At 53.6% G+C, this 27,864-nt stretch overlaps 1 protein-coding gene across 3 annotated transcripts; it reads left to right on the forward strand.

The window, feature by feature from the left end:
• The first annotated feature begins 1,360 nt into the window (after nt 1-1,360).
• Nucleotides 1,361-27,774, forward strand: SLC44A2 (solute carrier family 44 member 2). 3 transcript variants are annotated; one of them, XM_042978157.1, is made up of 22 exons: nt 1,361-1,485; nt 15,828-15,876; nt 17,678-17,751; nt 17,880-17,964; nt 18,515-18,599; nt 18,791-18,901; nt 18,979-19,039; nt 19,127-19,250; nt 19,371-19,454; nt 19,545-19,657; nt 21,268-21,399; nt 21,495-21,594; nt 21,678-21,770; nt 21,965-22,049; nt 22,654-22,916; nt 23,002-23,096; nt 23,734-23,837; nt 23,953-24,026; nt 24,116-24,186; nt 24,363-24,451; nt 25,530-25,614; nt 26,054-26,404. In XM_042978157.1, exons 1-22 carry the CDS (start codon nt 1,455-1,457, stop codon nt 26,173-26,175), a joined length of 2,130 nt encoding a protein of 709 aa, XP_042834091.1. In that variant the 5' UTR covers nt 1,361-1,454; the 3' UTR covers nt 26,176-26,404. The 3 variants fall into 3 exon arrangements, with proteins under 3 accessions (XP_042834091.1, XP_042834090.1, XP_042834092.1); XM_042978156.1 differs by lacking the exon at nt 1,361-1,485 and adding an exon at nt 15,114-15,277; XM_042978158.1 differs by lacking the exons at nt 1,361-1,485; nt 26,054-26,404 and adding exons at nt 15,127-15,277; nt 26,451-27,774.
• Nucleotides 27,775-27,864: the final 90 nt, after the last annotated feature.

Below are 27,864 nucleotides of genomic sequence, written 5' to 3' on the forward strand. Positions count from 1 at the left end.
ATGCTTAGTTACCATAGGTTGATGAACTATGTCTGTCTTAGAATTTCATTCAAAAGTACCTGGTCTTTGTCACTTGACACAATACTTTCTTTGCTACTCATCCACGCTATTGAACTTACCGGTAATTGGTGACTTTTGATTGCTGAGGACTATTCTGTGGTATGGATGGGACCACAGTGTGTTGAACTGTGAATTCACAGCTGTTGAAGTGTGACTTCACCCATTTATGGACATTTGGGTTCCTACCAATTTCTGGCCGTTATGAACAAAGCTGTATAAAGTTGCTGTGAACATTCGTATACAAGACTTTGTATTTTCTTTCTTTCTTTCTTTCTTTCTTTCTTTCTTTCTTTCTTTCTTTCTTTTTCTTTCTTTCTTTCTTTCTTTCCTAATCTTATGGTTTTATTTTTCTGTGATAAACACCTACGAGTAAAATGGTTGGATCATAAGGCACCTGTTAAACTTTATAAGAAACTGAAAAAACTTTTTCTTTTTTATAACATTTATTTATTTATTTTTGTTTATTTATTTTTGAGACCGAGAGGTGACAGAAAGAGAGAGAGAGAGAGGAGAGCCACCCCGGCGCCCCAAGAGACCCTTCCCCCAAGTGGTTGTGTCAGTCTGCATTCCCACCAGCAGTGTAGGAGAGTCTCATTTGCTCCAGTTCTTTAAGCAATACTTGGTACCCTTCACCTTCTTACTTGTAGCTTTTCTGGTGGGTGTGTGGTGGCATATCTCTGAATTTTAATTTGCATCTCCTTGACGGCGTCATTCTTTTTGTTCACTGCATAGTATTCCCTCCCTCTCAGCGAGTTGCGTGCGCGCCTTTGTCCGCGCGCGTGCAAGCCTCCCCCGTTTTTTACAATGACGATCAAAGCAGCAGGTAGCAACCTTTGACAGGTGCTCCCCATGCACACGCGCCGCCGATGGCTTCTCCAGGGTCGATGGCAGAGATGAATCGCACAGGGTGAACATGGTTGGACTTAATCTTTTTTTGCCGGGTAACATTTTGTCCCACAGCCTGTGCTCACCCCGCTGGTTGTTACCAGACTAAAATTCTTGCCGATCTGATGAATTAAAAAAAAAGGCATCTTTCTGTCTGTTTCACTGGTACACAGTCAGCGCTCAATACCTATTTGATGAGTGAATGGGTGGGCGGACGAATGAATGGGTGACCACTGCTCCTCGCCCACCAAACACGCCAAGCTAGAGAGTCTCCCGAGAGCCCAGATGGGAAACAAAGGTTGGGGCCCCACCCTCTCCCGAGCCCGGCCCCGCCCCCCGCCCCGCCCCGGCCCGCTCCGGGCTCCCATTGGAGGCAGCGTGCGGGGCTGGCCTGGCGGGCGGGGCGGGGCCGGACCGGGCCGGGGCGGGGCGCTGCAGCCCGCGGAGCCTCCCGCCCGCGCGGGCTGGGGTCGCTCCGGCTCGGACTCCCCTCCTCGCCCGACGCGGCCATGGAGGACGAGCGGAAGGACGGAGCCTACGGTAGGAGCCGCCTCTGGCCCGCGACCGCCTCTGCTGAGTTGGGGGGCTTTGGGGGAGGGGGACATCGGAGATCTCAAACACCCGCGCTGCAGCTGGGGGCCCCCCTCCGGCTTCTCGGCCCAGCATTCCTCTCTGCGCCGGCCCCACGCCCCCCTGCTCCCGCCGGGTCGCCCTGCGTCCCCTCTCCCGCGAGCCCCCGCACCCCCTCCGGCTGATGGGCCAGGACGCACGGCGCATGCTCCACCCGGGGAGGTCCCGTTATCTGGGCGGCTCAGATGCCAGGCGGGGGAGGGGAGGCTTGGCGACCGGGGCTCGGAAAAGGGACAGGGCCCCGACTTCCCCAAATCCCCCTCCTCTTCTGGTCGCCTTAGTCCGCTTCTTTCTGCTGCTCCCACCCCCCTGGAAGTAGCCATCTCGGGCTTCTGGCCAGATGGGGAAACTGAGGCAAGCCTGGGCAGACCGAATGCTGGGGTGGAAGGCCATCGGTTCTTGCTAGCGGCCTGGAAGGACAGAAAGAAGGGCGCCCTCGGTGAGGTCGCTGTAAGGAAGAGGAAACCATTGAGAAACTTTCCTGGCCGTGTACAAGGGGCTGGGGGGTGCCCGCTACCGTTTCGCAAAGTCCCTGCGACGCGGACCCCCCCTTCCGGGGTGGGTGGCCTTCGCCTCTGGGCCCCGAGGTTGGGGCCAAGATGAGGCCCCTCCCTACCCACGCCCTGCAGTGCCTCCTTTCCCAGGGTTCCCACGGAGGGGGGTTGGCATCCTCAGTTTCTCCTTTCTCTTCTCCATTTTGGGTCCCAGGGCTGAGCTGGGCACATGTCCCACGCAGCTCTCCCCTGGGGCAAAGGGGCGCTGCTGCCCCTCCTTGTGTGACAGGAACTTCCTGGAAACTGTGAGACAGAGGCTTTGGGGAGGGGGCAGGAAACCACTCAAAAATAATCAAGAAAAACAAGCTGACTGGAGACGTACCTCCCTCCCCACTGCCTCCACAGTGGCCTCAGCAGGTTGTAGAGAGAAACAGATGGGGGAGGCTGGGACCCTCCCTGCCCAGCCCAGCCAAGAGGGAAACACAGGGACCTGGCCACCACCCAGCCACTCCCCTCCCTGCCAGCCAATGTCCTGAGGGGCCTCCTTGCTCTTGGGTTTGGCTCAAACCCCAGACCCTGTATCTGTGGGTGCTGTGCGTCCCTTGGGTGTGGCTGGCTGTCTCTGAACTGGGAATCTCAGATTGGAGCCCTGGTCAGGCCCTGCCTGCCTGTGGGCAGCACCTGAGGGATCTTTGATGTCTTTAAGGAGCTGGGGTGGGGGATGGCAGTCAGAGTGGACAAGGATGTGATTCATCAAGCCTTGAATTTGGCCAAAGGGAACCAGCCATAGATGGGCCTGAGCAAACCCTCCCAGGCCCTGCCAGACCCGCACTCCAGACAGGGGACCTCTGTGCCCAACGGAGGTTACGCTGGGCGCCGGGAGCCCATTCCATCAACAAGTATCTTTTGAGCATCTTACAGGCAGGGTCTAGACACTGAGAACACAGCAGTGAACAAAGCAGAAAAATTCTTGAATAAATGTATGATTTTAGGTTGTTGTTAAGTGTTGTGGAGCAGAGAACAGGACAGCATGTGTGTGGGAGAATCATCTAGGATTATTTTAGGTGACCCAGGGCTGGAGTTTGAGCCAATAGCCATGGGAAGATTTGGGAGAAGTGTGTTCTAGGCAGAAGGAACAGCAAATAAACCAGCCAGTTGCTTAATTATTTTTCTCTATGACGCCCAAGGAAGCCTGAGGTGGAGACTGCAGCTATGCCTTGCAAGCCAGGCCATCACCTCCTCCAGAGGGCCCCCCTGGCTTGACTCCTTGAAGTGGGGGATCTCACGTAGTTTGTAAATAATAGTTCATTCTCATCAGAACCAAAAACCTGGAGCCCTCAGGCTGCCCCATGAAGTCTCCGCCAGGAAATGAGGGGCTTTCCTTTGGGAACAGTGTTGCAAGGGTTGCTCACAGATCCCAGTGCTCGCAGGGGCACGCCTGGGTGGCTCAGTGGGTTAAGCGTCCAACTTCGGCTCAGGTCATGATCTCACGGTTTATGGGTTCGAGCCCCGCGTCAGAGCTCTGTGCCGTCCCCTCGGAGCCTGAAGCCTCCTTTGGATTCTCTGTCTCCGTCGCTCTCTGCCCCTCCCCCACTTGCACGCTGTCTGTCTCTCTCTCAAAAATAAATCGACATTAAAGAACATTAAAAAACCACATCCCAGCCCTCACACAGCCCTTGTATCCCCATGCCTTCCCATCCATCAGCTTTCATGACCTCAGGGGGTGAAGTCAGACGGACTCAGGTTCAAGTCCTGATTCTGACACTTAGGAGCTGTGTGACCATGGGAGAGTTGGCGACCTCTCTGAGACTCTATCCTTGTCTGCAGGGCTAGGCAGACCATACTCACTGCTGGGCAGCATTTTGCACAGTGGCTGGTAGGCTCTCTACATGCCAAGCGGCCTCTGGGGCCCATAATGTCGGAGACATGGATTTTCCAGAGCTGATGGAAAAGCAGCCCTCTCTGTCTAGGCATAGACTTGGCGGGACTGGGCAGGGCAGGAAGCTCCCTCCTCTGCAGACACCATATTTAGATGATATGAGGAAACTGGGAAATGGCTCCTGGCCCTGACGGATGACATCAATGGGTACCGCCATCCTTCCCACCCACCCGGGCATGAGCATGGAAAAAGATTCTAGAACTTAAGACAATACACTCTGATAGGGGGCGGGGGGAAGGTGGGAAAAAAGTAATGGTGCTTGTGTAAAAAGCAGATTCCAGGGGCACCTGGGTGACTCAGTCAGTTAAGCATCTGACTTCGGCTCAGGTCATGATCTCATGGCTCATGAGTTCCAGCCCCGCGTTGGGCTCTCTGCTGTCAGCGCAGAGCCTGCTTCAGATCCTCTCTCTCTCTCTCTTTCTCTCTCTCTCTGCCCCTCCCCCATTCTCTCTCTCTCAAAAATAAACATTTAAAAAAACAACAACAGATTCCCTGGCCCCATTTGCTAGAGTCCAACTCAGCTGACAGCAAGGATCTGGCATTTGATTTTTAAAATGTATTGTTGGGAGGGGTGCCTGGATGGCTCAGTCGGTTGAGGGTCCGACTTCGGCTCAGGTCATGATCTCATGGTTTGTGAGTTCAAGCCCCGCGTCAGTCTCCGTACTGATGGCTCAGAGCCTGGAGCCTGTTTTGGATTCTATGCCTCCCTCTCTCTCTGCCCCTCCCCTGCTCATGCTCTGTTTCTCTCTCTCTCTGTCTGTCAAAAATAAACAAACATTAAAATATATTGTTGGGAGAGGACATTTGCTTGTTAATTGAAAGTTTATTTTTTTCAAAAAGAGGTGATACATTCACATGCTTCAAAATCCAAAAGATACAAAGACTGTGTGGCTTTATCATGAAAGGTCTCCCTTGCGCTCTGTCTCTCAGCATGACACAACCTTCTTGGCAAAGTGTGTCAGTGTTCCAGCATCTAGTGCTTTCTTCCAAATGGAGTCTAGGCCTTAGAACTTCGCGTGCAATTATATACATATTTCTTACCTAGTCGCTGTTTTTTCCCCCTTTTGCAAAAATGTCAGCAAATCCCTAGTGTGCGAACTCTGAGGCAAGATTGTGTGTGTTCAGTTCGAAGGTGTATCCGCAGTGCCTGGCACATAGTAGGTACTCAACAGCTGTTTACCGAATGAAAAGGTGTTTGTTTCACATGTTGCTTTTTTTTTTTTTTTCAAAGTTTATTTATTTTGAGAGAGAATGTGCGAGGGCAAGCAGGGGAGTGGCAGAGAGAGAGGGAGAGGGAGAATCCCAAGCAGGCTCCGCACTGTCCGTGCAGAGCCCGACAATGGGCTCAAACACACCAACTGTGAGATCATGACTTGAGCCAAAACCAAGAGTTGGGAACTCCACCGACTGAGCCACTCAGGGGTCCCTCACATGTTGCTTTTTGTTTGTTTGTTTGTCGCCTTTTGTTTCTTTGTTTAATGTATCTTGGAGACATCTCTCACGTCCGTGCCTGGAAATCTTCCTCGGTGTTTTTCTGACAGTTGCATAAAGTAATGTATGTATGGATGGAATAGTTTATATTTACCCGATCTTATATTTAACCAATCAAGAGGAATATTAAAAAAAAAATTTTTTTTTAACGTTTATTTTTGAGGGAGAGAGAGACACACACAGAGTGTGAGCGGTAGAGAGTCAGAGAGGGAGGGAGACACAGAATCTGAAGCAGGCTCCAGGCTCCGAACTATCAGCACAGAGCCCGATGCGGGACTCGAACTCATGAATGGTGAGATCAGACCCAAGCCGAAGTCGGAAGCTTAACCGACTGAGCCACCCAGGCGCTCCTCCAGAAGAATATTTGAGACTTTTTATTGAAGCAGACAGTTCATACGTAAAAGGAAACAAATCCTAAATGCATCAGGCTCCAGAAGTTTTCACATGGTGAACACACCCATGGAATCAGTGCCCAGATCTGGAGGGAAAAAAAAAAAAATTCCCAGCACCCCACAAGCCCCTCATGCCTAAGGAGGGCCAATCCCTATTATTATTTTAATCTTTTGTGGTAAAAAAAACAAAAAAAAAACAAAAAAAAAAACACTAAAATTTACCATCATTTTTCTTGTATGTTTCAATAGTGTTAAGTATATTCACATTGTTGTGCTGTGGCCTGTTTTTGTAAGGCCAATGGACTAAGAATGGCTCCATTGTTTGTAAATTGTTGTTAAAAAAAAAAAAAAAAGGAGCGCCTCTGTGGCTCAGTCAGTTGGGCCTCGGACTCTTGATTTCCGCTCAGGTCACAAATCTCAGTGAGATCGATCCCTGCATCCAGTTCCTGCCTCATGATGACAGCACAGAGCCTGTTCAGGATCCTTCCTCTCTCCCTCTCTCTAAAAAAATAAATAAATAAATTTAAATTAAAAAAATAAAAAGGAATATGCGACAGAGATGATACGTGAAACCCAAAGCTTCAAATCTTAACTATCTCCCCTTTAACAGAAGAAAATTTGCACATCTCCAGTAAGGACCTTCCCATTACCCCAGAAAGTTCTCTTATGCTCCTTCCCGGTCAATCCCCAAAGGGAGAGTTGTTTTTAAATAGGATTTAAATTTTTTTTTTTAACATTTATTTATTTTTGAGAGACAGAGACACAGAGCACGAGAGGGGGAGGAACAGAAAGAAAGAGAGACACGGAATCTAAGCAGGCTCCAGGCTCCGAGCGGTCAGCACAGAGCCTGACACGGGGCTTGAACTCGCCGACTGCGGGATCATGACCTGAGCCGAAGTCGGACACTTAGCCGAGTGAGCCGCCCAGGCGCCCCCCTCATTTTAAATAGGATTTTAATCTCTTACATAATAAAATAAATATATTCTCATGGGGGCAGAGGGGAGGGGCTAAAAATTAAAAATAAGCCCTCAACCACACAGAATATTTTAGTCTTCCTAGTGAAAGAGCCCTTTACATACTCTCGACTAATTGCCCTCATCGCAGAGGTAGCAGAACCAAGAAATCTTTTGCACAAGCTTAGCCTGTTTCTGTGTGTGTATGTGGCTTCTTTACGGTATTTTTTTAAGGCTCCTCTGGCCGGCTTAATGAAAAATGGTCCTGTTCCCAGGGTGAGATACTATGTTGTCCTGTAAACAGCTGAAGTAGATCTAACCTCCTTATGTTAGCATGTGAAATAGCAAAGTAGGAAAGAATATGTGTAGCAAAACAGGGCGTGGGGGGATCAACAGCTACAAATTTGCTTCTGCATGTGTACTTAGACTGTCTGGAAGGAGGGAAGGGAAACCAGGGAGAGGAAGTTTGGGCTCTGGGCCAAGGGTGAGAGGGAGAGTGATTCTTCTTAGTCTGAAGGGTTGTTTCTGGTTGCGGCGTTTTACCTCGATAAGCACACCGTTTACTTAATATAAACGAAGTCACTTTTTGGGCAGGTGCGGTGCGGCAGCAGGTGCTGCCGTGGCGGAGCGGACATGCTAAGAGGGGGAAACAGGCGAGATGCTGAGATAAATGAGGGAAATTCTTGGAATGTCAGAGACGGGCTCAGGAGAAAAATCATGCAGGGAAGAGGAGTGGGAGTAATCTCTAGGGCCTTGAGGCGGAGTTAAAAATTTTAAGACCATGCTAAGGTGATCAGAGGCAGGAAGGAGGGAGCTGTGTAGAATGTTTCAGGGAGAGGGCGTGGCCTGGGCACAGGGTACAGGGTCTGTGGGCCATGGAGAGGACTTGGGCTTTTGTTCTGAGAGAGGTGGGAGCCATTGAGAATTCTGAGCAGAAGAGGGAACCGGCCTGACTCGGGTGCCCACAGGCACCCTCCGGCCCCTGTGAGGCGCAATGGCAGAAGCCAGACCAGGACAGAGGCGACAGCACTTATCCAGAGGCATGAATCACCTGGTACCAAGGTGCTAAGTAAATGAGCACATCTACAGAAGAGCTAAGCACAGAGTTCTGACTCTGCCAGGTCCCAGAATCCAGCATCGCCTCTGCTCCAGTCCGGCCGCCTTCTTCCTAGCCCTTTAGCACCTGTACCTTTTGTGTCCCTGAACCTTTCATATACCTGAACCTCAGTGTTTCCATCCATGAAATGGGGTTAACAACAGCATTGGCTCCTTCTTGGGGCTGTCTTCAGGGTTCAGTGAACTGATGCGGGTTCAGCACTTAGCCGAGCGCTTGGTCCATGGTAAATGCTCAATCTGTGGGGGTTATTCACAGGGCATAGAGTTCAAGGGCATGGTTGTCAGGGGCAGAGTTCAAATCCCAGCTCCAACTGGCTGTGTGATTTGGGGCAAGTCAGGAAGCATCTGCGTGCCTTGGTTTCTGTATTGGGTCCTGTACACTGAGAGCCTTGCGAGGATGGCATGAGCTTCTAGAAATAAATGTCTGGCTTGGTGCCCAGCACAGGCCCAGCACACAGTAGGTGCTCTGTTTTTTTGTTTGTTTGTTTGTTTGTTTTGTTTTTTGCTCTTAGCATTGTGACCAGGACTGTGACTCTCACCTTTCCTATTCAGACTCTTTCCTCCCCAAACTCTTGGTCAAAGGGACTCATCTGGGTGGCTGGGATCCCATTGCCCAGGCAGGCACAGATTTCTGGGAAGGCTGAGTGAGCCAGCCTGGCTGTGTGGGTGAGGCCCTGGGCTGCTGCAGGCCTTGGGGACTTGGCCAATTATCTGGAAGCCACAGGGGCTGGGTGGCACTTGATGTCCTGGCTCTAGCATTGTGACTGGGCAGCCTGTATCAGTTTCCTTATCTCCTACACCCACTGCACCGGCTGGGACGGCCTTTGTGCCCAGCAAGGCCAGGACCCAAGGGTCCCCCACCCAGCCTGGTCTATTGGCCCAGCTTTTCCACACCTTCCCCCCATACTGTTACATCTTTAGTTCTGCCTCTGTCCGTATCTGCCACAGAAAAGGCCTGGGTTGGAGCCAGAGGGGCCTTGGTTTGATTCACATAGCTCTATCCCTCACCAGCTGCGCGGTCTGAGCCTCATTTGGCCCTCTCTATCAAGTGGGACCATGCTCCTAGTTAGTGTTTGTTGAACCCCAGACTTTGCTAAGTGCTTTTTGAGCATTGAATCCTGACAACACCCACGAAGCAAATACAGCTATCAATTCCATTCTCCAGGCAGGAAAATGGCAGCCTGGAGAGGGAAAGGGCTTGTCCATTCACCCAGCCCTTTTGTGGGCAATAATACCACTCCTGATTGTTACAAAGAGAGCACATGAAACCTGCTGGCACAGAACCCGGCTCAACACTTGCTGGTTCATGGCCTAGAGACCAAGGGGTGGCAAACTTTTTCTACAGAGAGGCCAGAGAGTAAGTATTATCAGCTCTGCGGGCCACGTATAGTCAATCTCGCGAACCCAGCTCTGCTGTTGTGGCCCGAGAGCAAGTCACAAACAACGTGAACAGGAACGAACATAGCTATGTACCAAGAAAACTTGACTTACAGCCACTGACATTTCAATTTCACGTAATTTTCACATGACAAAATAGTCTTCCTCTTTTGACGTTTTCCAGCCATTTACAAATGTAAAGACCAGGGGCACCTGGGTGGCTCAGTCGGTTGAGCATCCGACTTTTGGTTTCGGCTGTCATGATCTCACCGTTTGTGGGTTCGAGCCCCCTAGTCGGTCTCTGCACTGGCAGCATAGAGCCTGCTTGGGATTCTCTCTCTGCCTCTCTCTGCCTCTGCCTCCTCTCAAAATAAATAAATAAAACTTAAAAAGAAAAAAAAAGACCATTCTTTGTTCTAGATCATGTGAGAACCGGCTGTGGGTGATTTCTTCCACCCTGCCCCCTCACCCCACCCCCGCCCCATGACAGTTTGTCAACCCCTGGCCTAGATGGTTACACACTGTGATCGGCAGAATCATGGTTCCCCCCACCCCCGCAAACATACCCACATCCTAATTCCTGGAACCTGTGACTATGTTAGTTTACAGGCCAAAAGGGAATTAGCAGATGAGATTAAATTTAGGGTTGTTTTTTTTTTTTTTTCCATTTTTTAATGTTTATTTTGTTTTGAGAGAGAGAGAGATAGTGCGACCGGGAGAGGGGCAGAGAGAGAGGGAGACACAGAATCCGAAGCAAGCTCCCGGCTCCAAGCTGTCAGCACAGAGCCTGACGCGGGGTTCAAACTCATGAACCGTGAGATCATGACCTGAGCTGAGGTCGGATGCTTAATTGACTGAGCTACCCAGGCACCCCTAAATTTGGGATCTTATGATGGAGAGATTATCCTGGATTATCCAGGTGGACCCAAGGACAAGGGAGGACCCTTATAAAGGGAAGAGGGAGGCAGTAACAAGTCAGAGAGGGAGATGTGGTGGACGTGGGCTTGACGGGTGTGTTGGCTTTGAGGATGGAGAAGGGGCCATAGGCCAAGGAATGTGGGGGCGCTGGCACCCTTTAGAAGCTGGAACAGGTAAGGAAACAGATTCTCCCACAGAACCAGCCGAAAGAACACAGCCCTGCCAGTGCCTTGATTTTAGCCTAGGGAGATGCTCTGGGGATGTCTGACCTCTAGAACTGTAAGATAATGCATTTGTGCCATTTTAAGCCACCCATTCGGTGGCACTTTGATACAGCAGGCACAGGAAATTCATACAGGTCCTAACTCATGAGCTGGGTAGCCCCCCGGCTCTACTGCTCACCACAAGTATGTCATTTCTCTCTGGGCCTCAGTTTCCGCATCTTTCAAGCGGAGGTCACGATGGGATCAATCTCACAAACCTGTTGTAAGGATGAACTGAGGGAGAAGCATGCACCGTGTTGGAAAAGCGCCTGGCACATGGTGAAGCGGTCGGTAAAATGGAGGCATTGGGGCATTTGCACTGTTGCCGTTTTGCAGGATTGTTGCAAAGATTCAGCGAGTTCTCATCCTGCAGGGTTTGGATCAGGCTCGATGATCAGAATCCAGGAGTATTTGGGGCACCTGGGTGGCTCAGTGGGTTAAGCATCTGACTTGAGCTCAGGTCATGATCTCTCAGTTCATCAGTTCCAGCCCTGTGTTGGGACTGTCAGCTGTCAGCACAGAACCCACTTCAGATCCTCTGTTCCCCTCTCTCTCTGCCTCTCCCCCACCTGCTCTCTCTCTCTCTCTCTCTAACTCCCTCTCTCAAAATAAATAAATAGACTTAAAAAAAAAAAAAGGAATCCGGGAGTATTCAACTTGCCCCTCCCCCTATTCCCACCTGCTAAAGTTAATGAGAGCTAATGGAACCCGTAACATGGTCACACCAAGCTTCCCTCCTGTATTTCTCAAGAACCAACAAGGCCAGGCCCTAGGCCAAGCCAATGCCAGGCGCCGCCGTGCATCTTTAGTTCCATCTTACAGAGATAACTCAAGTTCACACAGCAAGGTCATGGCCCTACTGTCTCATCCACAGCCACCAACTTCTCTGAGAGCTGAAACCTCTCTGTGTGTCTTCCCCTGCCCAGCCTGGCCGGGTTATGCTCCTGCTCAGACACTCTCAGTGGCTCCCACTCACCCATCGGACCTGGAGTAAGGATCTCCTACTGGTCGGTAGATGACTGGGCGAGCCACTTCTCCTCCTTGGGCCTTGGTTTTCTCCACTGTAAAATGGGTTGATGATAGGACCCCCACTATAATGAGGACAGAGCTCGAGTCAGAAACATACTCCGTAGTCAGCACCACCCACTCTTATATGGTTCCTTCCACTCTGCCAGTCTGGCTGCCATTCAGCTAACATGGAGAAACTTCTAGCGCTCCCCTTATCCCTTCTCCACCCTTACCAGTCTCACCTTTTATCAGATGTAGAAATATGTTCCTGTGTTTTTCCCTTCATACTTGTAACAGTTTTGAGGTGTTTTCTTTTTCTCTTTTAAGCACTTTTACTTATTTGAGTAATCTCTGCACCCAATGTGGGGCTCGAACTCATGACCCCGAGATCAAGAGTCACACGCCAGCCAGAGGCCCCAATCGTTTTGAGTTTTTATCTCTCCTGCATGATTAATCCATGTGGAATTTGTTTTGCTATGTGTTGGGAGTGGAGTTAACTTTTTTCTTCCGAATGCAATTGAGGCCGCGACCTGATTTGTCCTCTCCCTGCCCACTGAAAATTCCACATTTACCAAGTATTAAATTCTTGATGTATAAAATTCACAAATCAACTTAAAAATTTTTTAATGTTTATTCATTTTTGAGAGACAGAACATGAGCAGGGGAGGGGCAGAGAGAGAGGGCGACCCAGAATCTGAAGCAGGCTCCAGGCTCCGAGCTGTCAGCACAGAGCCCGACGCGGGGCTCAAACTCACGAACCACGAGATCATGACCTGAGCTGAAGTTGGACGCTCAACCAACTGAACCACCCAGGCGCCCCCGCAAGTTAACTTTTTAAATACTAGAAAACTCTAAGCTACATTTCTACTTTCAGTCTCAGCTACCTATACATGGTTTGTTCATTCAACAAACACTAGCTGAGTGCCAGGTGCTATTTTGGGCCCTAGATACAGTTATGAACAGAACAGATACAAACCCCTAAGCAATACGTAAATGTGCGACGTGCCAAGTGGTGATAAAAAACAAAATAAAACAGGGTGACGGGACAGAGGGAAAAAGGATGCTGTTTTGGATAGGATGGTCAGAGAAAGCCTCTCTGAGGAGGCGATGACTGAGCAGAGGCCTGCGTGAAGTAGAGCCACATGGACATCTCTGGGAAGAGATTTCTAGGCAGAGGGAACAGCCAGTGCAAAGGTCCTGAGATGAGACCATGCCTGGTGAGTTTGTGTATAGCTAGTGAGGCCAGGGAGGCTGAAACAAACAAGTGGAGGGGAGAGAACAAGGGGGCGGGGCTGAGCACAGAGGGCCTTTTAGATGATGGTGAAGAGTTGGGGTTTTCCTCCGAGTGAGGCAGGAGCCATGGAAGGTTCTGGACAGAGAGAGAGAGACATACCCTGACTCAGATGTTCACAGACTCCTCTGGTTGCTATGGGCGGAACAGACAGGAGGGTGAGGGGAAGGCTGGGAGCTGGGAGAGCCGGGTGGAGATGCCTGCACTGGTGACAAGGGTGGGGGTAAGAAGTGGTTGGATTCTGAAGATTCTGATGGCAGAGCTGGTGTGAAGGAAAGAGAGGCGTCCCAGGCTTCTGGTCTGAGCACTTGGGAAGATGAAGCTGCCTTTTCTGAGCCGGGGCTGGTCGGGGACCATCAGGGGCTTGGATGTGACTGTGCTGAGTGTGAGACGCCCGTGAGACCCCCCAAGAGACAGGTGTCACAGGGGCGTGCAGTTCAGGGGACCGACATTTGGGAATCATCAGGGTGGAGCTGGTGGTTGAAGTCCTGCGTCTGCAGGAGTGTCCCCAAGGGACCTAGCATAGCTGGGAAGAGGCTGGAGCCTTTTTTTGTCCACTGCTTGGACTGGGTGGGTGGGACCAGCCAGCCTTGGGGTTGGCAGGAACCACAGGAACCACAGCATTTCTCTGGGAGGCCTGGTCACCCAAGGGCATGGCTTGGAGCCTTGAACCTCTCCTGTTTGCTGAAGCCTGTGGGCCAGGGGTCAGGTGGGGCTTCCACAGCTGGAGGCCCCTGGGGGGAAGGTACATTCCTTTAGGGACAAGCTGAGTTAGTGACCAGAGCCCTGCCAGGGAATGCTTGGCTCGGAGGTAGCAGCTACAATTATCGAGCACCAACTGTATATGACCACACTATATAACCCCGTTGCTGACTGTATGCCTCATACTGAATGTGTGTTCCTGCTAATCTACTGCACCAAACGTATAATCCACTGTACTGTAAAGTGTGCAGCTGGCCTCAAAGAGAGCTATTGGGCAGGGTGGGGGGGGGGCGGGTACAGAGAGAACAGGCACATGACTGAGGGAGTATACAGTTGGCTTGGGGAGTGGATGGTTGGTGTGGGGGTGTATAATATAGTCAGCTGACTGTATACCCCATACTGGCTGCACAACCCTTTGCTGACTATATTCCTTGCACCAGCTGTATACCCCCACCCCTGCTGTGTACCCCACACTGATCAAATACCCCCATGGCAACTGTATACCTCTTTGTTGGCTGTATGCTTCCACACCAACTGTATAACGCCAGGCTGTATGCCCCTACTGGCGTCCCTCCATACCTACTGTATATCTCCGTATCAGTTAAACACCCTTACGCTAACTGTAGTACGTCCATGCCAACTGTATACCTCCTGGTATCCTGTGATTGGTCTTTGACCAGTTTTGGTTTTATACTTTCAGCCCCAATTCACAGTTGAGGCTGCACAGGGCAGGCAAGATACTGGCTGAACTGCCCTGCAGCTTGGACGGGGCAGAAGGAGCATTTGAATCTAGGGCCATGGGGTTAGAAGGGGAGTTTCACAAGAACAGATGCACAAGACTGGGCTCCCATTTGCTATTGTATATACTCAGCGCCCAGCCCTGGGCCTGCACCCAGTAGGCGCTCAATAAACACTTGTTCTACCGAACACTGGCTTCAGGATGCACACTCAGGATGTGTGCTGGGATGGTGAGCTCAGGTGTATAAGCCCTGGGGGCCACAAAGGGCAGTGCCAGGCAGGGATGTGGCATCTGGGCTGCAGGTCCCATTTTGCCAGTCTTCAGAAGACCGGCGATGTGGATTTTTATATGGAGTTTCCCAAACGTTTAACTGTTGGCATTTCTTTCTTTTTTTTTTTTTTCTTTTTTTTATGCAGACCAAAATAAAAACTGGTTTGAGAATTTTCAGCTCAAATACTCTATATTTGGGAGTTTGGGTGCAGCCATCTGCCTGCTTTGCGGCGCGTATCTCGAGTTACCTCCCTACGCCTCAGTTTCCGTACCTGGAGAATGGGGCAATCTCAGGCGCCCTTCCAGGGTTGAGAGGTGTTCCAGGCGGCGGCGTCCGGTTGGGACGCGGGGGGCGCGCCGAGGCCGCTGGGTGAAGCCAGAGTCCCCCGGGTGGGGGCTGGGCAGGAGGCGGAGCGGCGGGGGTGGGGGGGGCGGAGTGGGCTAAATCGGGGGTGGCGGGTGAGTGGCGGGAGCAGCTGCGGCCCCGCCCGGGCCTCTCCCCCCTCCCTCCGTCCGTCGGCCAGTCAGTCCCGAGGCAACTGCTCCGCTAGGGCCGGTCAGACCGGTTTGGGCCGCCCCGCCTGGCTCTCCGCTGGGAGGAGCCGCCGCCAGTGGGTCCATCGGTCCCGCCTTCGGGACGCCCGCGCGTCCGGACCCAGTGCCGAGGGGGCTCGGAGCAGGCGGGCGGCGCCGGTGCTGGGCGCCCGCGGGGATGGGGGGCGAGCGGCCGCATTACTACGGGAAGCACGGTAGGCAGCGCCCCTCTTGCGCACCCGGGCCTGGCCTGTTGGAGGGGGCAGCGGGAGGACCCCGCGGGGAGCGAGAGTGGGGAGCAGACGTGCCGATCTCTGCCTGTAGCGCCTCATGCTCACGTGCCTGCACCCCTCGCCCTGTTCCTGCCCGGAAGCTGCCTCTCAGGGGTCCCTCCAGCCCCCCTCACCTGAAGAGCCTGTCTTCGTAGCCCCCTCCCCGGTACTCCTGCCGGAACCTTCTCCAGATCCCACCTTGGACCCTCCCCTCCCTACCTGGCTCCCAACCGCCCAGTCCAGCGCCCTCCCCAGTGGGTAGCCGCCAGGGGATAACTCGGGGCTGTTCTCGGTGGGCGACTGCTCCCCCTGCCTTGCCCTGCCAGCCCTGGGGGCTCGGGCGTGGTCGCCTGGAACTGGGGTGAGGCAGAAAAAACTCGCTGGCTCTCTGGAAGTTACTCTTCCCTGGGCCAGAGGGTACCCCTAGGGGCTTCTGGGTGGGGGGGCTCCCATCCCCTTCTCGGTCACCCTGCTCGATCTTCCTGATTTTCAGGAACACCGCAGAAGTATGACCCTACCTTCAAAGGACCCATTTACCACAGGTAAGGGCCCTGGGTTCCTGGGAGGGGTGGGGTCTCTGCTGGTATTGCCTCTACCCATTTCTTCACCTCCCCCCCCCCCATCTGCTCTCCAACAAACTGGTGATAGATATTTGCAACTTGACAATTAAAGAGCTAATTTCCTTAATATACAAAGAGTCTTTACAAATGCATTTTTAAGCTCAGGCAAAAGACTGGAAGAGATAATTTCTAGAACAAGAAGTACCATAGGCAGTGAAGTTATGGGAAAGTACTCAAACTCACTGATAGGTAAAGGAATGGATAAAACAATAACCAAACAGAATTTCGCCACCATGGATTAGCAAAGATGAAAAAGATTGGCATTTAGGCTGTTGTGAATCTAACCCACACAGTGTCTTCTTGGAGGGAATTCGGAAATACGAATTTTTAAGTGTGCAGCTCTAAGGGCGCCTGGGTGGCTCAGTCCATCAAGGTTCCGACTTCCGCTCAGGTCAGGATCTCACGGTCCGTGAGTTCGAGCTGTGCTGACAGCTGGGAGCCTGGAGCCTGCTTCCGATTCTGTGTCTCTCCATCTCTTGGCCCCTCCCCTGCTCATGCTCTGTGTCTCTCTGTCTCTCAATAATAAATAAATGTTAAAAAAAAGTTTTTTTAATAAAAAAAAAGTAATAATTATGCAGCTCTTTGTTCCAAAGAGTAAAATTCTAGGGAAAAAAAATTCTCCATCAACCTTGTACACCTGGACAAAAAGGGATGATGTAGCTGCTTTTTTGAAAATGACAAGACCCAGCAATCTGAATGTGCATCTTTGAGAACTGGAACTGGTTTGATAAGTTACAGTGGATCTTTGGGTCCTACTGTTCCGCAACTGTTAAAACGTACAAAAACCCTTGTAAGTGGTGACGTGGATCACTGACAAAATATTAAGTGAAAAACAGCAAGACACAGAACAGTGGGTGTATCACAATCACTTGAGTTAACAACAAAAAATGGTTTTTGAACATTTGTATCCAATAAATAACCCAAAAGACTCAGGACAGGGGCACCTGGCTGGCTCAGTCAGAAGAGCATGTGATTCTCCATCTCAGGGTCTGGAGTTCCAGCCCCACGTTGGGCTGTAAACTAAAAAAGTAAATAAATAAATTGAAAATAAGAAAAATCATTAACAAAGTTTACTTACAGGGAGAGGGGCCGTGTGGGTGACTTATTTTGTCATTGCATGCATTCCTGCATAATTTAATGTTTATTTATATTTGAGAGAGAGAGAGAGAGAGACAGTGTGTGAGCGGGGGAGGGGCAGAGAGAGACAGAGACATCATCGGAAGCAGGCTCCAGGCTCTGAGCTGTCAGCACAGAGCCTGACCCGGGGCTGGGACTCATGAGCCATGAGATCATGACCTGAGCCGAAGTCAGACACTTAACCGACTGAGCCACCCAGGCGCCCCAAAATAGTTTACATTTTAAAAAACATTACTGCCAATTGCTATTAGAGGTGTGGGGACGTGGGCACTCTGAATCAGAAGAGAGCTGAACACTGTGGCCCACTGCTTCAAGAACAGTGTAGCATTAGGTATCAAAATGTAAGGGTGCCGGGTTGTCTGGGTAGAGCATGGGACTTCTGATTTTAGGACGTGAGTTCCAGCTCCTTGTTGGGCGTAGAGGTTGCTTTAAAAAAAAAAAAAGGCGAAATGTACATGCTCTTTGGTACGGCATTCACACCAGTAAGGAATACGTGGCTGTGCGTTATGTGTTCCGGGCAGCATAGGGTCCATGATACACAGTCCCCAAGGTTCCCACAACAAAGATGCTGTTCTTTGTTCCCCAGGGGCTGCACAGACATCATTTGCTGTGTGTTCCTCCTCCTGGCCATTGTGGGCTATGTGGCTGTAGGCATCATAGGTGAGTGGAGGAGGGCACAGAATCAGGGTTCCAAAGTGGGGGGGGGGGGCAAGCCACAGCCTCTAGGGCAGGAACGGGGATGATGCTCAGGGATGGCCGTGCCTCAGTGTCCCTGGATCCCTCCACAGCCTGGACCCATGGGGACCCTCGAAAGGTGATCTACCCCACCGATAGCCGAGGCGAGTTCTGCGGGCAGAAGGGCACAAAAAATGCGTGAGTCTGGTTCCTTGGGGCCTGGTGGGACTGGGGAGGCATGGGCGGGAAGGCTTCGGCGGGAAGGCTTCATGAGCACGGGAGAGAAGGTTCTAGGCTTCCCCCACCTCCATCCATCCATTAGTTTAGTCAACAAGTATTTATAAAGCTCCCACTTTCTCCAGCTACTATTCTAGGCCTGGAGGACACAGCACTAAGTGAGACATTAAGAGTCCTGTGTGGTCGCTCACACTTTAGGCGAGGGACAGAGGAGACAGTCCTGGATCTGGTGTCGTCACATGGTGATGAACAGATGAGCCAAAAGCGAGTTCAATCCAGGCTGTGGCACTCCCTGGCTGTGTCACCCAGGGCGAGTGTCTCAACCTCTCTGGGCCTCATTTTCCTCAGCTCTGAAATGGGGACGATAACAGGCTGTTGTGATGGTTAGATGAGCCAAAAGGCAGAGCTTAGAACGGCGCCTGGTGTGGAGTGGTCATTGCTAAGGTTGTGGTTTTCATGAGGCATTTTATATGCCATCATGACAGTTTCCATCTCCCTTCCCCAACCCCAGGAACAAACCCTACCTGTTTTATTTCAACATTGTGAAGTGTGCCAGCCCCCTGGTCCTGCTGGAATTCCAGTGCCCCACCCCCCAGGTAATGTGGCCTCTCCCCATCTTCTTTGCTGTCCCTGCTTTCTGTCACCGGGGCCTCTTCTCCCTATAGCGACAGCTTCTCTCTCTCAGCCCCTTCTTTTCCCTGGTGAATGGGAAGTGGGACCTCTGTCCTGAGTGGGGATCGGGTGTCTGTCTTGATCCCACCCAACCCCTGCCTCCTGCCCCCCCAAGATCTGCGTGGAGAAATGCCCCGACCGTTACCTCACCTACCTGAACGCTCACAGATCCCAGGACTTTGAATACTACAAGCAGTTCTGCGTGCCTGGCTTCCAGGGCAACAAGGTGAGGGGAGCCCAGGTGGGGGCAGGGGGGCAGAGTGCTGGCCTGGGGCTTTAACCCCCCCCCCCCTTTCTTGTCAGGGTGTGGCTGAAGTGCTTCGGGATGGCGACTGCCCTGCTGTCCTCATCCCCAGCAAGCCCTGTGAGTCTGGGGTTCCGTAAGCTTGGGTGGGCCGGGGAGAGGTTTCGGGGACTCAGCCTGACTGGTCCCTTTCCCTGCTCCATGCAGTGGCCCGGCGATGCTTCCCAGCCATCCACGCCCACAAGGGGGTCCTCATGGTGGGCAACGAGACAACCTATGAGGACGGGCACGGCTCTCGAAAAAACATCACAGAGCTGGTGGAGGGTGCCAAGTGAGGACCGCCGCCGCCCATCACAGCGGTGTCCCCCTTTCCTGGGTGGGACAGGGCATCCCCTGGGGCTGGCCCAATCAGGGAGGGGCTCTGACACCAGCCTTGTTTGCCCTTCCCCAGGAAGGCCAATGGGGTCCTGGAGGCGCGGCAGCTGGCCATGCGGATATTTGAAGATTACACAGTTTCCTGGTACTGGATCGTCATGTAAGTCGGGAGGGAAGGTGGCCCTTCCTGTCTGTGTGTCCTGGGGCTGGTGAGACGATCGCTGTGCTCATGCCCCCATTTTATCCCCAGAGGCCTGGTCATCGCCATGGTGATGAGCCTCCTGTTCATTGTCCTGCTCCGCTTCCTGGCTGGCATTATGGTCTGGGTGATGATCATCATGGTGATTCTGGTGCTGGGCTACGGTGCGTCCCCCCTCCCGGCACCCTCCCCACCCCCCAGTCTGCAAAATGCCTGTACCCTTTGACCCGACAGTGGCCGGCAAGAATCTTGACCTAAGCCGTGAGACATTCTCCATTCTTCTACTTGGTGTGTTTGTGAAAGATGTTCATCTCGGTGTTGTTTATGGGAGCAGGCGCTTGGAAACAACCTCAGTGTTTATCGATGGGGGATGGGTTAACTCGTAGCCTCCCAGGCTGGGACCTGGAGCTGTATTTTATCTACATCAAAAAGCATTCTCAAGCAGACCACTTAACACAGTGATTAAAGATGCGAGCTCTGGCACCAGACAGCTGGGCATTAAATGCTGGCCTTGCCAATTCCTTCCTCCGTGACCGTGGGCAAGTGACTCACCCTCCCTGTGCCTCAATTTCTTCCTCTATAAAGTGGGGATAATTAGTATTTACTAGTTAGGAGGCTTAATGAGAAAAAGTGTGCAGATGAGATGCGGGGGGGTGGGGGGGGGCGTAGATTTCAGGCCCGTGGAACCCAGAGGTCATGCTCAGAATTCAGTGGTTTGTATTTTGATTATTTAGACAAACTTTCCAGATGAAAGATGCCTGATAGGCAATCCAGTGTGAGGATACAGATATTAAAACACGTTAATCACTGGTTTCTGGCTGGGTGCTGGCATCTTAGGCAAATTTTTTTTTTAATTTTTTAAATTTATTTTTGAGACAGAGAGAGACAGAGCATGAGCAGGGGAGGGGCAGAGAGAGAGGGAGACAAAGAATCCGAAACAGGCTCCGGGCTCCGAGCTGTCAGCACAGAGCCCGACACGGGGCTCGAACTCGCAGACCGTGAGATCACGGCCTGGGCCGAAGTTGGACGCTTAACCTAGTCACCCAGGCGCCCCCATTTTTCTTTTTTTTTTTACTTTATCTGGATTTTACAATTTTATTCTTCAAAGAGCAAAGGGGAACATTAAAAGTCCCTAATACGGCCGCACTGAATGTTAACACCCATATCCTTCCTCCCCACCCATGAATCATTGTTATAAGGTGGCAAGGAAAACCTCAAGTCACACAGCAGCCTGATACCTATTCAGTCACTCACTCATTCCTATAGGCAGGCGTGCGTCAAACACGTATTGAGCGCCTATGTGTCCTAGGAAGTTTTCTAGGTCCTGGGGGATGCGGGGAAGATGGACCAGAAATAATAAACCAGGTGTGTGCAACTCCTGATCTCGGAGTCGTGAGTTTGAGCTCCAGGCTGGGTGTGGAGATTACATAAAAATATAATCTTAAAAAAGAATAATACTAATAAACTAGAAAACTCTCTAGCAGGTCCAAGCAGAGAGAGGGGACAAGAAGTCGAGTGTGAGGGTGTGTGATTTGAAACAGGAGAAGGGGTTTGGGAAGGTCTCGTTAGAAGGTGCCATTGGAATAGAGACAAGGAGGGTGTGAGGGGTCTGGTACCAGGCAGTGGGCATAGCAAGTGCAAAGGCTCTGAGGCAGGAGGAAGCACCGGCAGCCTCTGTCCGCTCTGGTTTCTGCTTCTGCTCAATGGGGGTGTTTCCCCCTGCTTTGCAACGTCGGGGGAGCATTCCGTGGGCTGAGGTCGGTCCCCTGTGCAGGAATATTTCACTGCTACATGGAGTACACGCGACTGCGTGGCGAGGCCGGCTCCGACATCTCCCTGGTGGACCTCGGCTTCCAGACAGACCTCCGCGTGTACCTGCACTTGCGGCAGACCTGGATGGCCTTCAGTGAGTCCCAGCCCCCCCATCCTGCCCTCCGGTGAGGCCTGGGAGGGAGCGGGGACAGGCAGCTGGCAGCCTCTGCCACCCTCTGCCTCCTGCAGTGATCATTCTGAGCATCCTTGAGGCTGTTATCATCTTACTGCTCATCTTTCTGCGGAAGAGAATTCTCATCGCCATCGCACTCATCAAAGAAGCCAGCAGGTGGGTGCCAGGGTGCCCGGGGTTGGGCTGGGGTTTGCCCCGGGGGTGCTGGGGCCCTGATGCCTGTGTCTGCTCCTCCCCAGGGCCGTGGGATACGTGATGTGCTCTCTGCTCTACCCACTGGTCACCTTCCTCCTGCTGTGTCTTTGCATCGCCTACTGGGCCAGCACTGCTGTGTATCCACCGTCAGACCCAGATCCCTGACCCCCCCCCCCCCCCCCGGGGTGGGGCGGGTGGCTAAGGGCCAAACTTGCCTGGAAGTGACCTGCAGCTTGGGGGCAGGGCCGGAACCTGGTGGCAGGGGGTGGGGGGAATGGAGCCTTTCTGGGGTCCCTCGTCCCAAATGTTGGGCTCCTTAATGAACCTCCAGCTTCCTGTCCACTTCCAACGAAGCGGTCTATAAGATCTTTGATGATGGCACCTGCCAAGTTGCCGGGAAAACCTGCAACCCTGAGGTGGGGGTCGGCTATTTCCCCAGCAGCCCACAGGCTATCTGAAACCTGTCATCTCCCCGCTTGGGGACCATTCAGCAAACATTCAGTGCCTGCTGTATGCCCTGTGCTGGATGTGGGGAGCGTGGAGGGGAAGAGCTCCAACTGGGCAGCCCCACCCCACCCTAAATGCTGGACCACACCCACCTTTCTCCCCTTGACTTCATTTCCTGCCCCACACCCCGCCCTTAATCCAATGATAGCCAGTTCTTGTTTCTAGAACCCCTTCCTTGCCTTTCATAAGCCCCTGTCCTGACCCCTGTGGTCCTCATACTGATCTCTACCACTCTTGTCCTGTCCACGTGACCACTCAACTGATGCATGACCCCACTCTGATCCCCAGGATGGGTTATCCTGCCTCATCGACACCTGTGGAGTCAACAATCCCATCTGGCTTCTAGAACCCCTATTAAAAGCCCCTATACGGAACTCCCAATCCCTTGACTTAACTCTGACTCCCATGACTCCTGTCCCACTCCATGGGCTACCTGACCCGGGCCTGATGCCCAGAACCCCCTCTGAGCCCCTGGCCCCTATGTTGTGACCCGGCTCCCCATCCTTCCCGCAGACCTTCGCCTCCTCCAATGAATCTCGCCTGTGCCCCGGTGCCCACTGCCAGTTCGCCTTCTATGGTGGTGAATCCGGCTACCACCGGGCCCTGCTGGGCCTGCAGATTTTCAATGCCTTCATGTTCTTCTGGCTGGCCAACTTCGTGCTGGCCCTGGGCCAGGTCACGCTGGCTGGGGCCTTCGCCTCCTACTACTGGGCCCTGCACAAGCCAGACGACCTGCCTGCCTTCCCACTCTTCTCTGCCTTCGGCCGGGCGCTCAGGTGGGACGCCGGGTGGTCTGGGGCTGGGGGCGAGATGGGCTGGAGGAGCCTTGGCCTGGCCGCTGACCACCCCCTTGGCCCTCAGGTACCACACAGGCTCCCTGGCCTTTGGCGCCCTCATTCTGGCCATTGTGCAGATCATCCGAGTGATGCTCGAATACTTGGATCAGCGCCTCAAAGGTGCGGCCCACCAGTGGCTCACGAGGGCCAGTGGGAGGTGGGGCGGGGGGGCGGGGTTAAGGCAATGGGACTGTGATTGGTTTCTGCTTGTAGGGAGCTTGGTTAGTTCCTAAGGTGGAAGAATGGCTGAGGGAGTCCAGTGGGTGGAGTTCTTAACCCTGGGGTAGCGGATGCGGACCCGGAGGCCTGGGGCACCATTGGTTCCTGAAGAGACTAGGATTTGTGTGTGAGGAGAAGAGCGGGGCTAAGACATTTTTTTTTGCTGCGGTGGAGCTTGGATTGGTTATTCTTTGGGGTGGGGCCAAGGAGGCGGCAAGGATTGGCTTCTGCTTGGGAGGCAGGGCTGGGGCAGGTGTGTGGGTTGTGATTGGTCCCTATCCTAGAAGCTGGGTTGAAAGGCTTCAAGACTGGGCCCCTCCTAGGGGCCGGAGCCCTGGGCCGGCCCCGTTGGTTCTTACGTGGGTGAGGGCCAGGCCCCCCGAGGGTTCTGGATCAAATTTCCTTTCCCTGTCTCTTTGAGAAGGCAGGCTCCAGAAATCTGGATTGTGTGCGTGTTATGAGGGTGGAGGGTGGTCCCTACCGGGGTGGCGGGGGGGGTTGTCTCCCCTCACCTCTGCGTCCTTCTCTTCTCTCTTAGCTGCAGAGAACAGGTTTGCCAAGTTCCTCATGACCTGTCTCAAATGCTGCTTCTGGTGCCTGGAGAAGTTCATCAGATTCCTCAACAGGAATGCCTACATCATGGTGAGTAGACCTGGGACCCCGAACCAACCTGCCAACTCCTGCTGGGTGAGAGCAGCCCTCGTTCCCAGCCGGTGGGCCTGATCCCTCCTCCTCCTCCTCCTCCTCCTCCTTCCAGATTGCCATCTACGGCACCAACTTCTGCACCTCGGCCAGGAATGCCTTCTTCCTGCTCATGAGAAACATCATCAGGTCAGGGAAAGCACCATCCTCTGGCTGCCTCCCTCCTCCCCCCGGTCCCTGAGCCCCTATTCATGCCTGCTCCTCACTGTCCCCTGCAGAGTGGCTGTCTTAGACAAAGTTACCGACTTCCTTTTCCTGTTGGGCAAACTTCTGATCGTGGGTAGTGTGGGTGAGTGCCGCTGGTCAGCCTACTGGGGGGGCTGTGGTTGGGGTGACTTGTGAAGTGCTGTCGGGCCCCACATCTTCTTTTGTGACGCCTGCCATGGTGTCTGAGGTCTTCTTGGGGGGAGGGGCCGCTTCCTTTAGTCAGAACCCTCAACCGTCTCGTTACCTCCCTCTCTCCAGGGATCCTGGCATTCTTTTTCTTCACCCACCGTATCAGGATTGTGCAGGACACAGCACCGCCCCTCAATTATTACTGGGTCCCTATACTGGTACGGACCTTTGGGGACGGGTGGGGATCCAGGGAGAAGGAAGCGCTGGGGTCCTCCTGGTCTCTTTTAACTAGACAGATGTGGATGGAGGTCAGAGGTGGGGGATTGATTATGTATTCAGTCCACAAACACGTAGTAAATACCTACTGTGTACCAGACACAGGGGGAGGAAGGGCTTCCCTCCAGGGGGCCTTCCAGTTCAGAGGCAAGTAGACATCAGTCAGTAACGATACGGGTGGCTGCATGATTGCACACTGACTCGTGCCACCGGGGGGGTGCTTACGGGGAACCGTTAGAGCCTGTGCGGGAGGATTTGGGCAGGTCTGGGAGGCCCGGTGTCTTCACTGTGGAAGTGATGTCAGATCTAAGATCTGAAGGAGATAACAGGCCACATCCAGGCAGAGGGAACAAGATCGGGGGCCGTGAGCTGGGACTGTGCCAGGAAATGAAGAAACCGGTGTGGGGGGAAGGAGGTGGAGATAGGGGCAGGGAGGTGATGAGGCCGTGGAGGTAATGTCATGCACCCTAAGAGCAGTGCAGGCCTTGGAGCCCAGTGACCTAGAATTTTATCTGACTCTCTCTTTGCTCGTTCTAAGATGGTAACTTTGAGCAAGGTATTTAATCTCTCCATGGCCCACTTCCTTCAATCCATAAATGTTTATCAGATACCTGCCAAGGCCCTGTGAGCCTCCAGATTGCTGGGGGTATAGCAGTAAGTGGGACAGATACAGTCTGATGGGGATGAGGGCGTTATGTCTGTAGTACCCTAAACATGCATAAAATTGCAGCCAGGGTCTAGCTGTCAGAAGCAGCTTCGTAGAGGAAGTGGTATCTGAGGACTCCACGTATGAGCTGGAAGCAGAAAGATAAGGAGACCTTAGACTAGATTAAGTTGGGACGACAGCATGTGCAAAGGCCCTGGGGTTGAAGAGAGCAAGGAGTGAATGGCAGTACTTTGGATATTACTCTAAGGAGGGCTTATCAGCAGGGAAGTGACCTGATCCCAGCCTGGGAGGGTGTGGCGGGTGGGAGTTGCCCTGGGAGCTGGGGTGGAAACATCTTGGCTCCCCTTGCCTAGACGGTGATCATCGGCTCCTACCTGATTGCCCATGGCTTCTTCAGTGTCTACGGCATGTGTGTGGACACGTTGTTCCTCTGCTTCTGTGAGTGACCCCTCACCCAAACCCTTGCCAGGCCCTGACTGCCTTCTCCCCTCCGGGCATAACATCTTCTGCTGGGGCTATGCATCCAACGGCCAGGTGCCCCCAGCTTCCCCGGGCGTCCGAGGGCCCTGGCATGCCTTCTCGGCTTCCTCCCTGCGCTCGGAGCTGCTCCATCCCGTTGTGCCCTGGTCCGGCCTGCAGCTAGAACGCTCTGCCCCTGGGCCCTCGGCTTTGGGGTTTCTGGCTTTGTTGGGGGGGGATCTGTGGCTGCTACTAACTTTGGTCTCTCCATCTGTCTGTTTTTTGTTTTGTTTTTTGTTTTTTCTCTTCTCTTCCTCTACTCCATGCCTGCTGGCTTCCCTGTTCTTCCCTGCCTCCCTCTTTCCCTCCCTTCCTGACCACCCCATTTTCCCCCTGCCGGTTCCTGGGGGGAGCCCAGGTGAGGACCTGGAAAGAAATGACGGCTCTCAGGAGCGACCCTACTTCATGTCGCCCGAGCTGAGAGACATCCTGTTGAAGGGGAGTGCGGAGGAGGGGAAGCGGGCAGAAGTCGAGGAGTAGAGAGGGAGGGAGGCGTGGGGGCCACACAGGCCTCCTCCTTTCCTCCCCGTAGACTGGGGGTGCATGCGGGACTTCCCCTGCCCGGGAGCGTGGGGAGCGTGTGTGTGTCCCGTTCCCGAGCCTTCCACGGCTCGCCCCTCTCCTGTGTCTTGCTTCCTAATCCTCTGAGGCTTCTCTGTGGCCCTCGTCCCGTCCCCCCCACCCCACCCCCGTCCCCGGAGGCCCCTGCCCGGGGGCTCCCCTCATGCCACGGTCTCTGGGGCCTCTCTCCGCAGTGGAGGACCTGGAGAGGAATGATGGCTCAGCCGAGAGGCCTTACTTCATGTCTCCCAACCTCAAGAGGCTCTTGAACAAGACCAACAAGAAGCTGGCCGAGTCCTAAAGGCCCCGCTCCCCCGCGCCCCACACACCTCTCCAGAAATCTCACACCGGGTGCTCGGCAGCTGGGCCAGAACCCTTGGCCCGCTGGGCTCACGTGAAGTCCTGTCACTGCCGCCCCCCCACTCCCCGCCCCGACCCGTCCGGTCATCACTGGACCCCAGGGACCTGAAAGATTCGGGGCGTCTCCTCCCCTGTGCCGAGGGGCCTTCGGAGTTTTCCTGGCGGCGCCCCGAGACGCCACGAGTCACGCCAGCTCTCGCTGGCCTGGACGGGGAGAAGTCCGTTGAGGCCTCTGATGTCCGACCTGCAGTGGGGCCCGACCTCTGTGGGCCGCCGCCCGCTTCCTGTCGCTGCCTTCCAACGGGGCAGTGTCTGCGTCTGCGACCGTGGTGGCCGAAGCGGGCTGCGGTTCCCCAGGCGCCCGTTCTCTCGTGTCTGCTCCGGCCAGGACCAGGCCCCTTCTCCACGGCCGAACGGCTGACTCACAGGCTGCCACATGCGTTTCTTTCTTTCTTTTTTTTTTTTAACCTGGACGTGCATTAAAGGGTCTGTTAGCTTTTTCCTGTCTGTCTCAACGGCTGAGCCGGGGCCAGCTGAGGAGTGCCTTCTGTGTCCCCTCCCCGCCGAACGTGGCTGGGGTGGGAGTGGGGTGGCCAGGTGGGGGTGTCTCCTGGCATGGGAGGCCACAGCAGGGGTGTCACGGAAGGAGAGGGAGCTAGTCTGTTGGGGGAGGGCAGCTGGGAGCAGAGCCGGTGCAGGAGGGAGGAGGCCGCTAATGGCTGTTTGATGGGAACCTGCTGGCTGGCTGGCTGGAGGAGTTGGGCCCGATTTCCCCCCTTCTCCTGCCAGTTACTGACACAGCTCTCTTTGTAAGAGAGAAAGAACCTGAATCCCCCAAGGGGCGATTTCAGGGGAAGGGGTGGGTGGGGGCGGATGCCGTGAGCAAACCGGGCCGCCTCTGCGCAGTCACCTCGCCTTGAGGATTCTTTTGCCAAATTTGTGGAACTCCATGGACCTGGTCTCCTGGTTCCCCCTTCGCCACGTCCCAGGCCCCTGACTTCATCAGCACCGTGTTAGGGTCCGGAAGAGGGAGAAACCCAGGCCTGGGGTCCCAGGCTCTTGTGTCTGCCCGCCATCCCTCAGGCCCCCTCGTTCTGTCTGCACACTCTTGCGTGTTAACTGCATTCCAACCACTAATAAAGTGCCTATTGTACAGAGCCCGGGCCTGGAGTGTTTGTGGAGTGAGTAGGAGGCTGGTAGGGGGAACCCCAGCTTTGACTGTCCTGGGATTCATTCTCTGAGCTGGGG

The sequence above is a fragment of the Panthera tigris genome, chromosome A2, assembly GCF_018350195.1.
Source record: "Panthera tigris isolate Pti1 chromosome A2, P.tigris_Pti1_mat1.1, whole genome shotgun sequence".
Taxonomy (NCBI): domain Eukaryota; kingdom Metazoa; phylum Chordata; class Mammalia; order Carnivora; family Felidae; genus Panthera; species Panthera tigris.

What these genes read in the sequence shown, in the direction of transcription:
- SLC44A2 (XM_042978156.1), top strand. Translation starts at nt 15,241, where the DNA reads ATGGGGGGCGAGCGGCCGCATTACTACGGGAAGCACG. An exon ending in CTGGCTTCCAGGGCAACAAG is followed by an intron (nt 18,902 to 18,978) that starts GTGAGGGGAGCC and finishes CTTTCTTGTCAG; the next exon opens with GGTGTGGCTGAAGTGCTTCG. An exon ending in CTCATCAAAGAAGCCAGCAG is followed by an intron (nt 21,595 to 21,677) that starts GTGGGTGCCAGG and finishes GCTCCTCCCCAG; the next exon opens with GGCCGTGGGATACGTGATGT.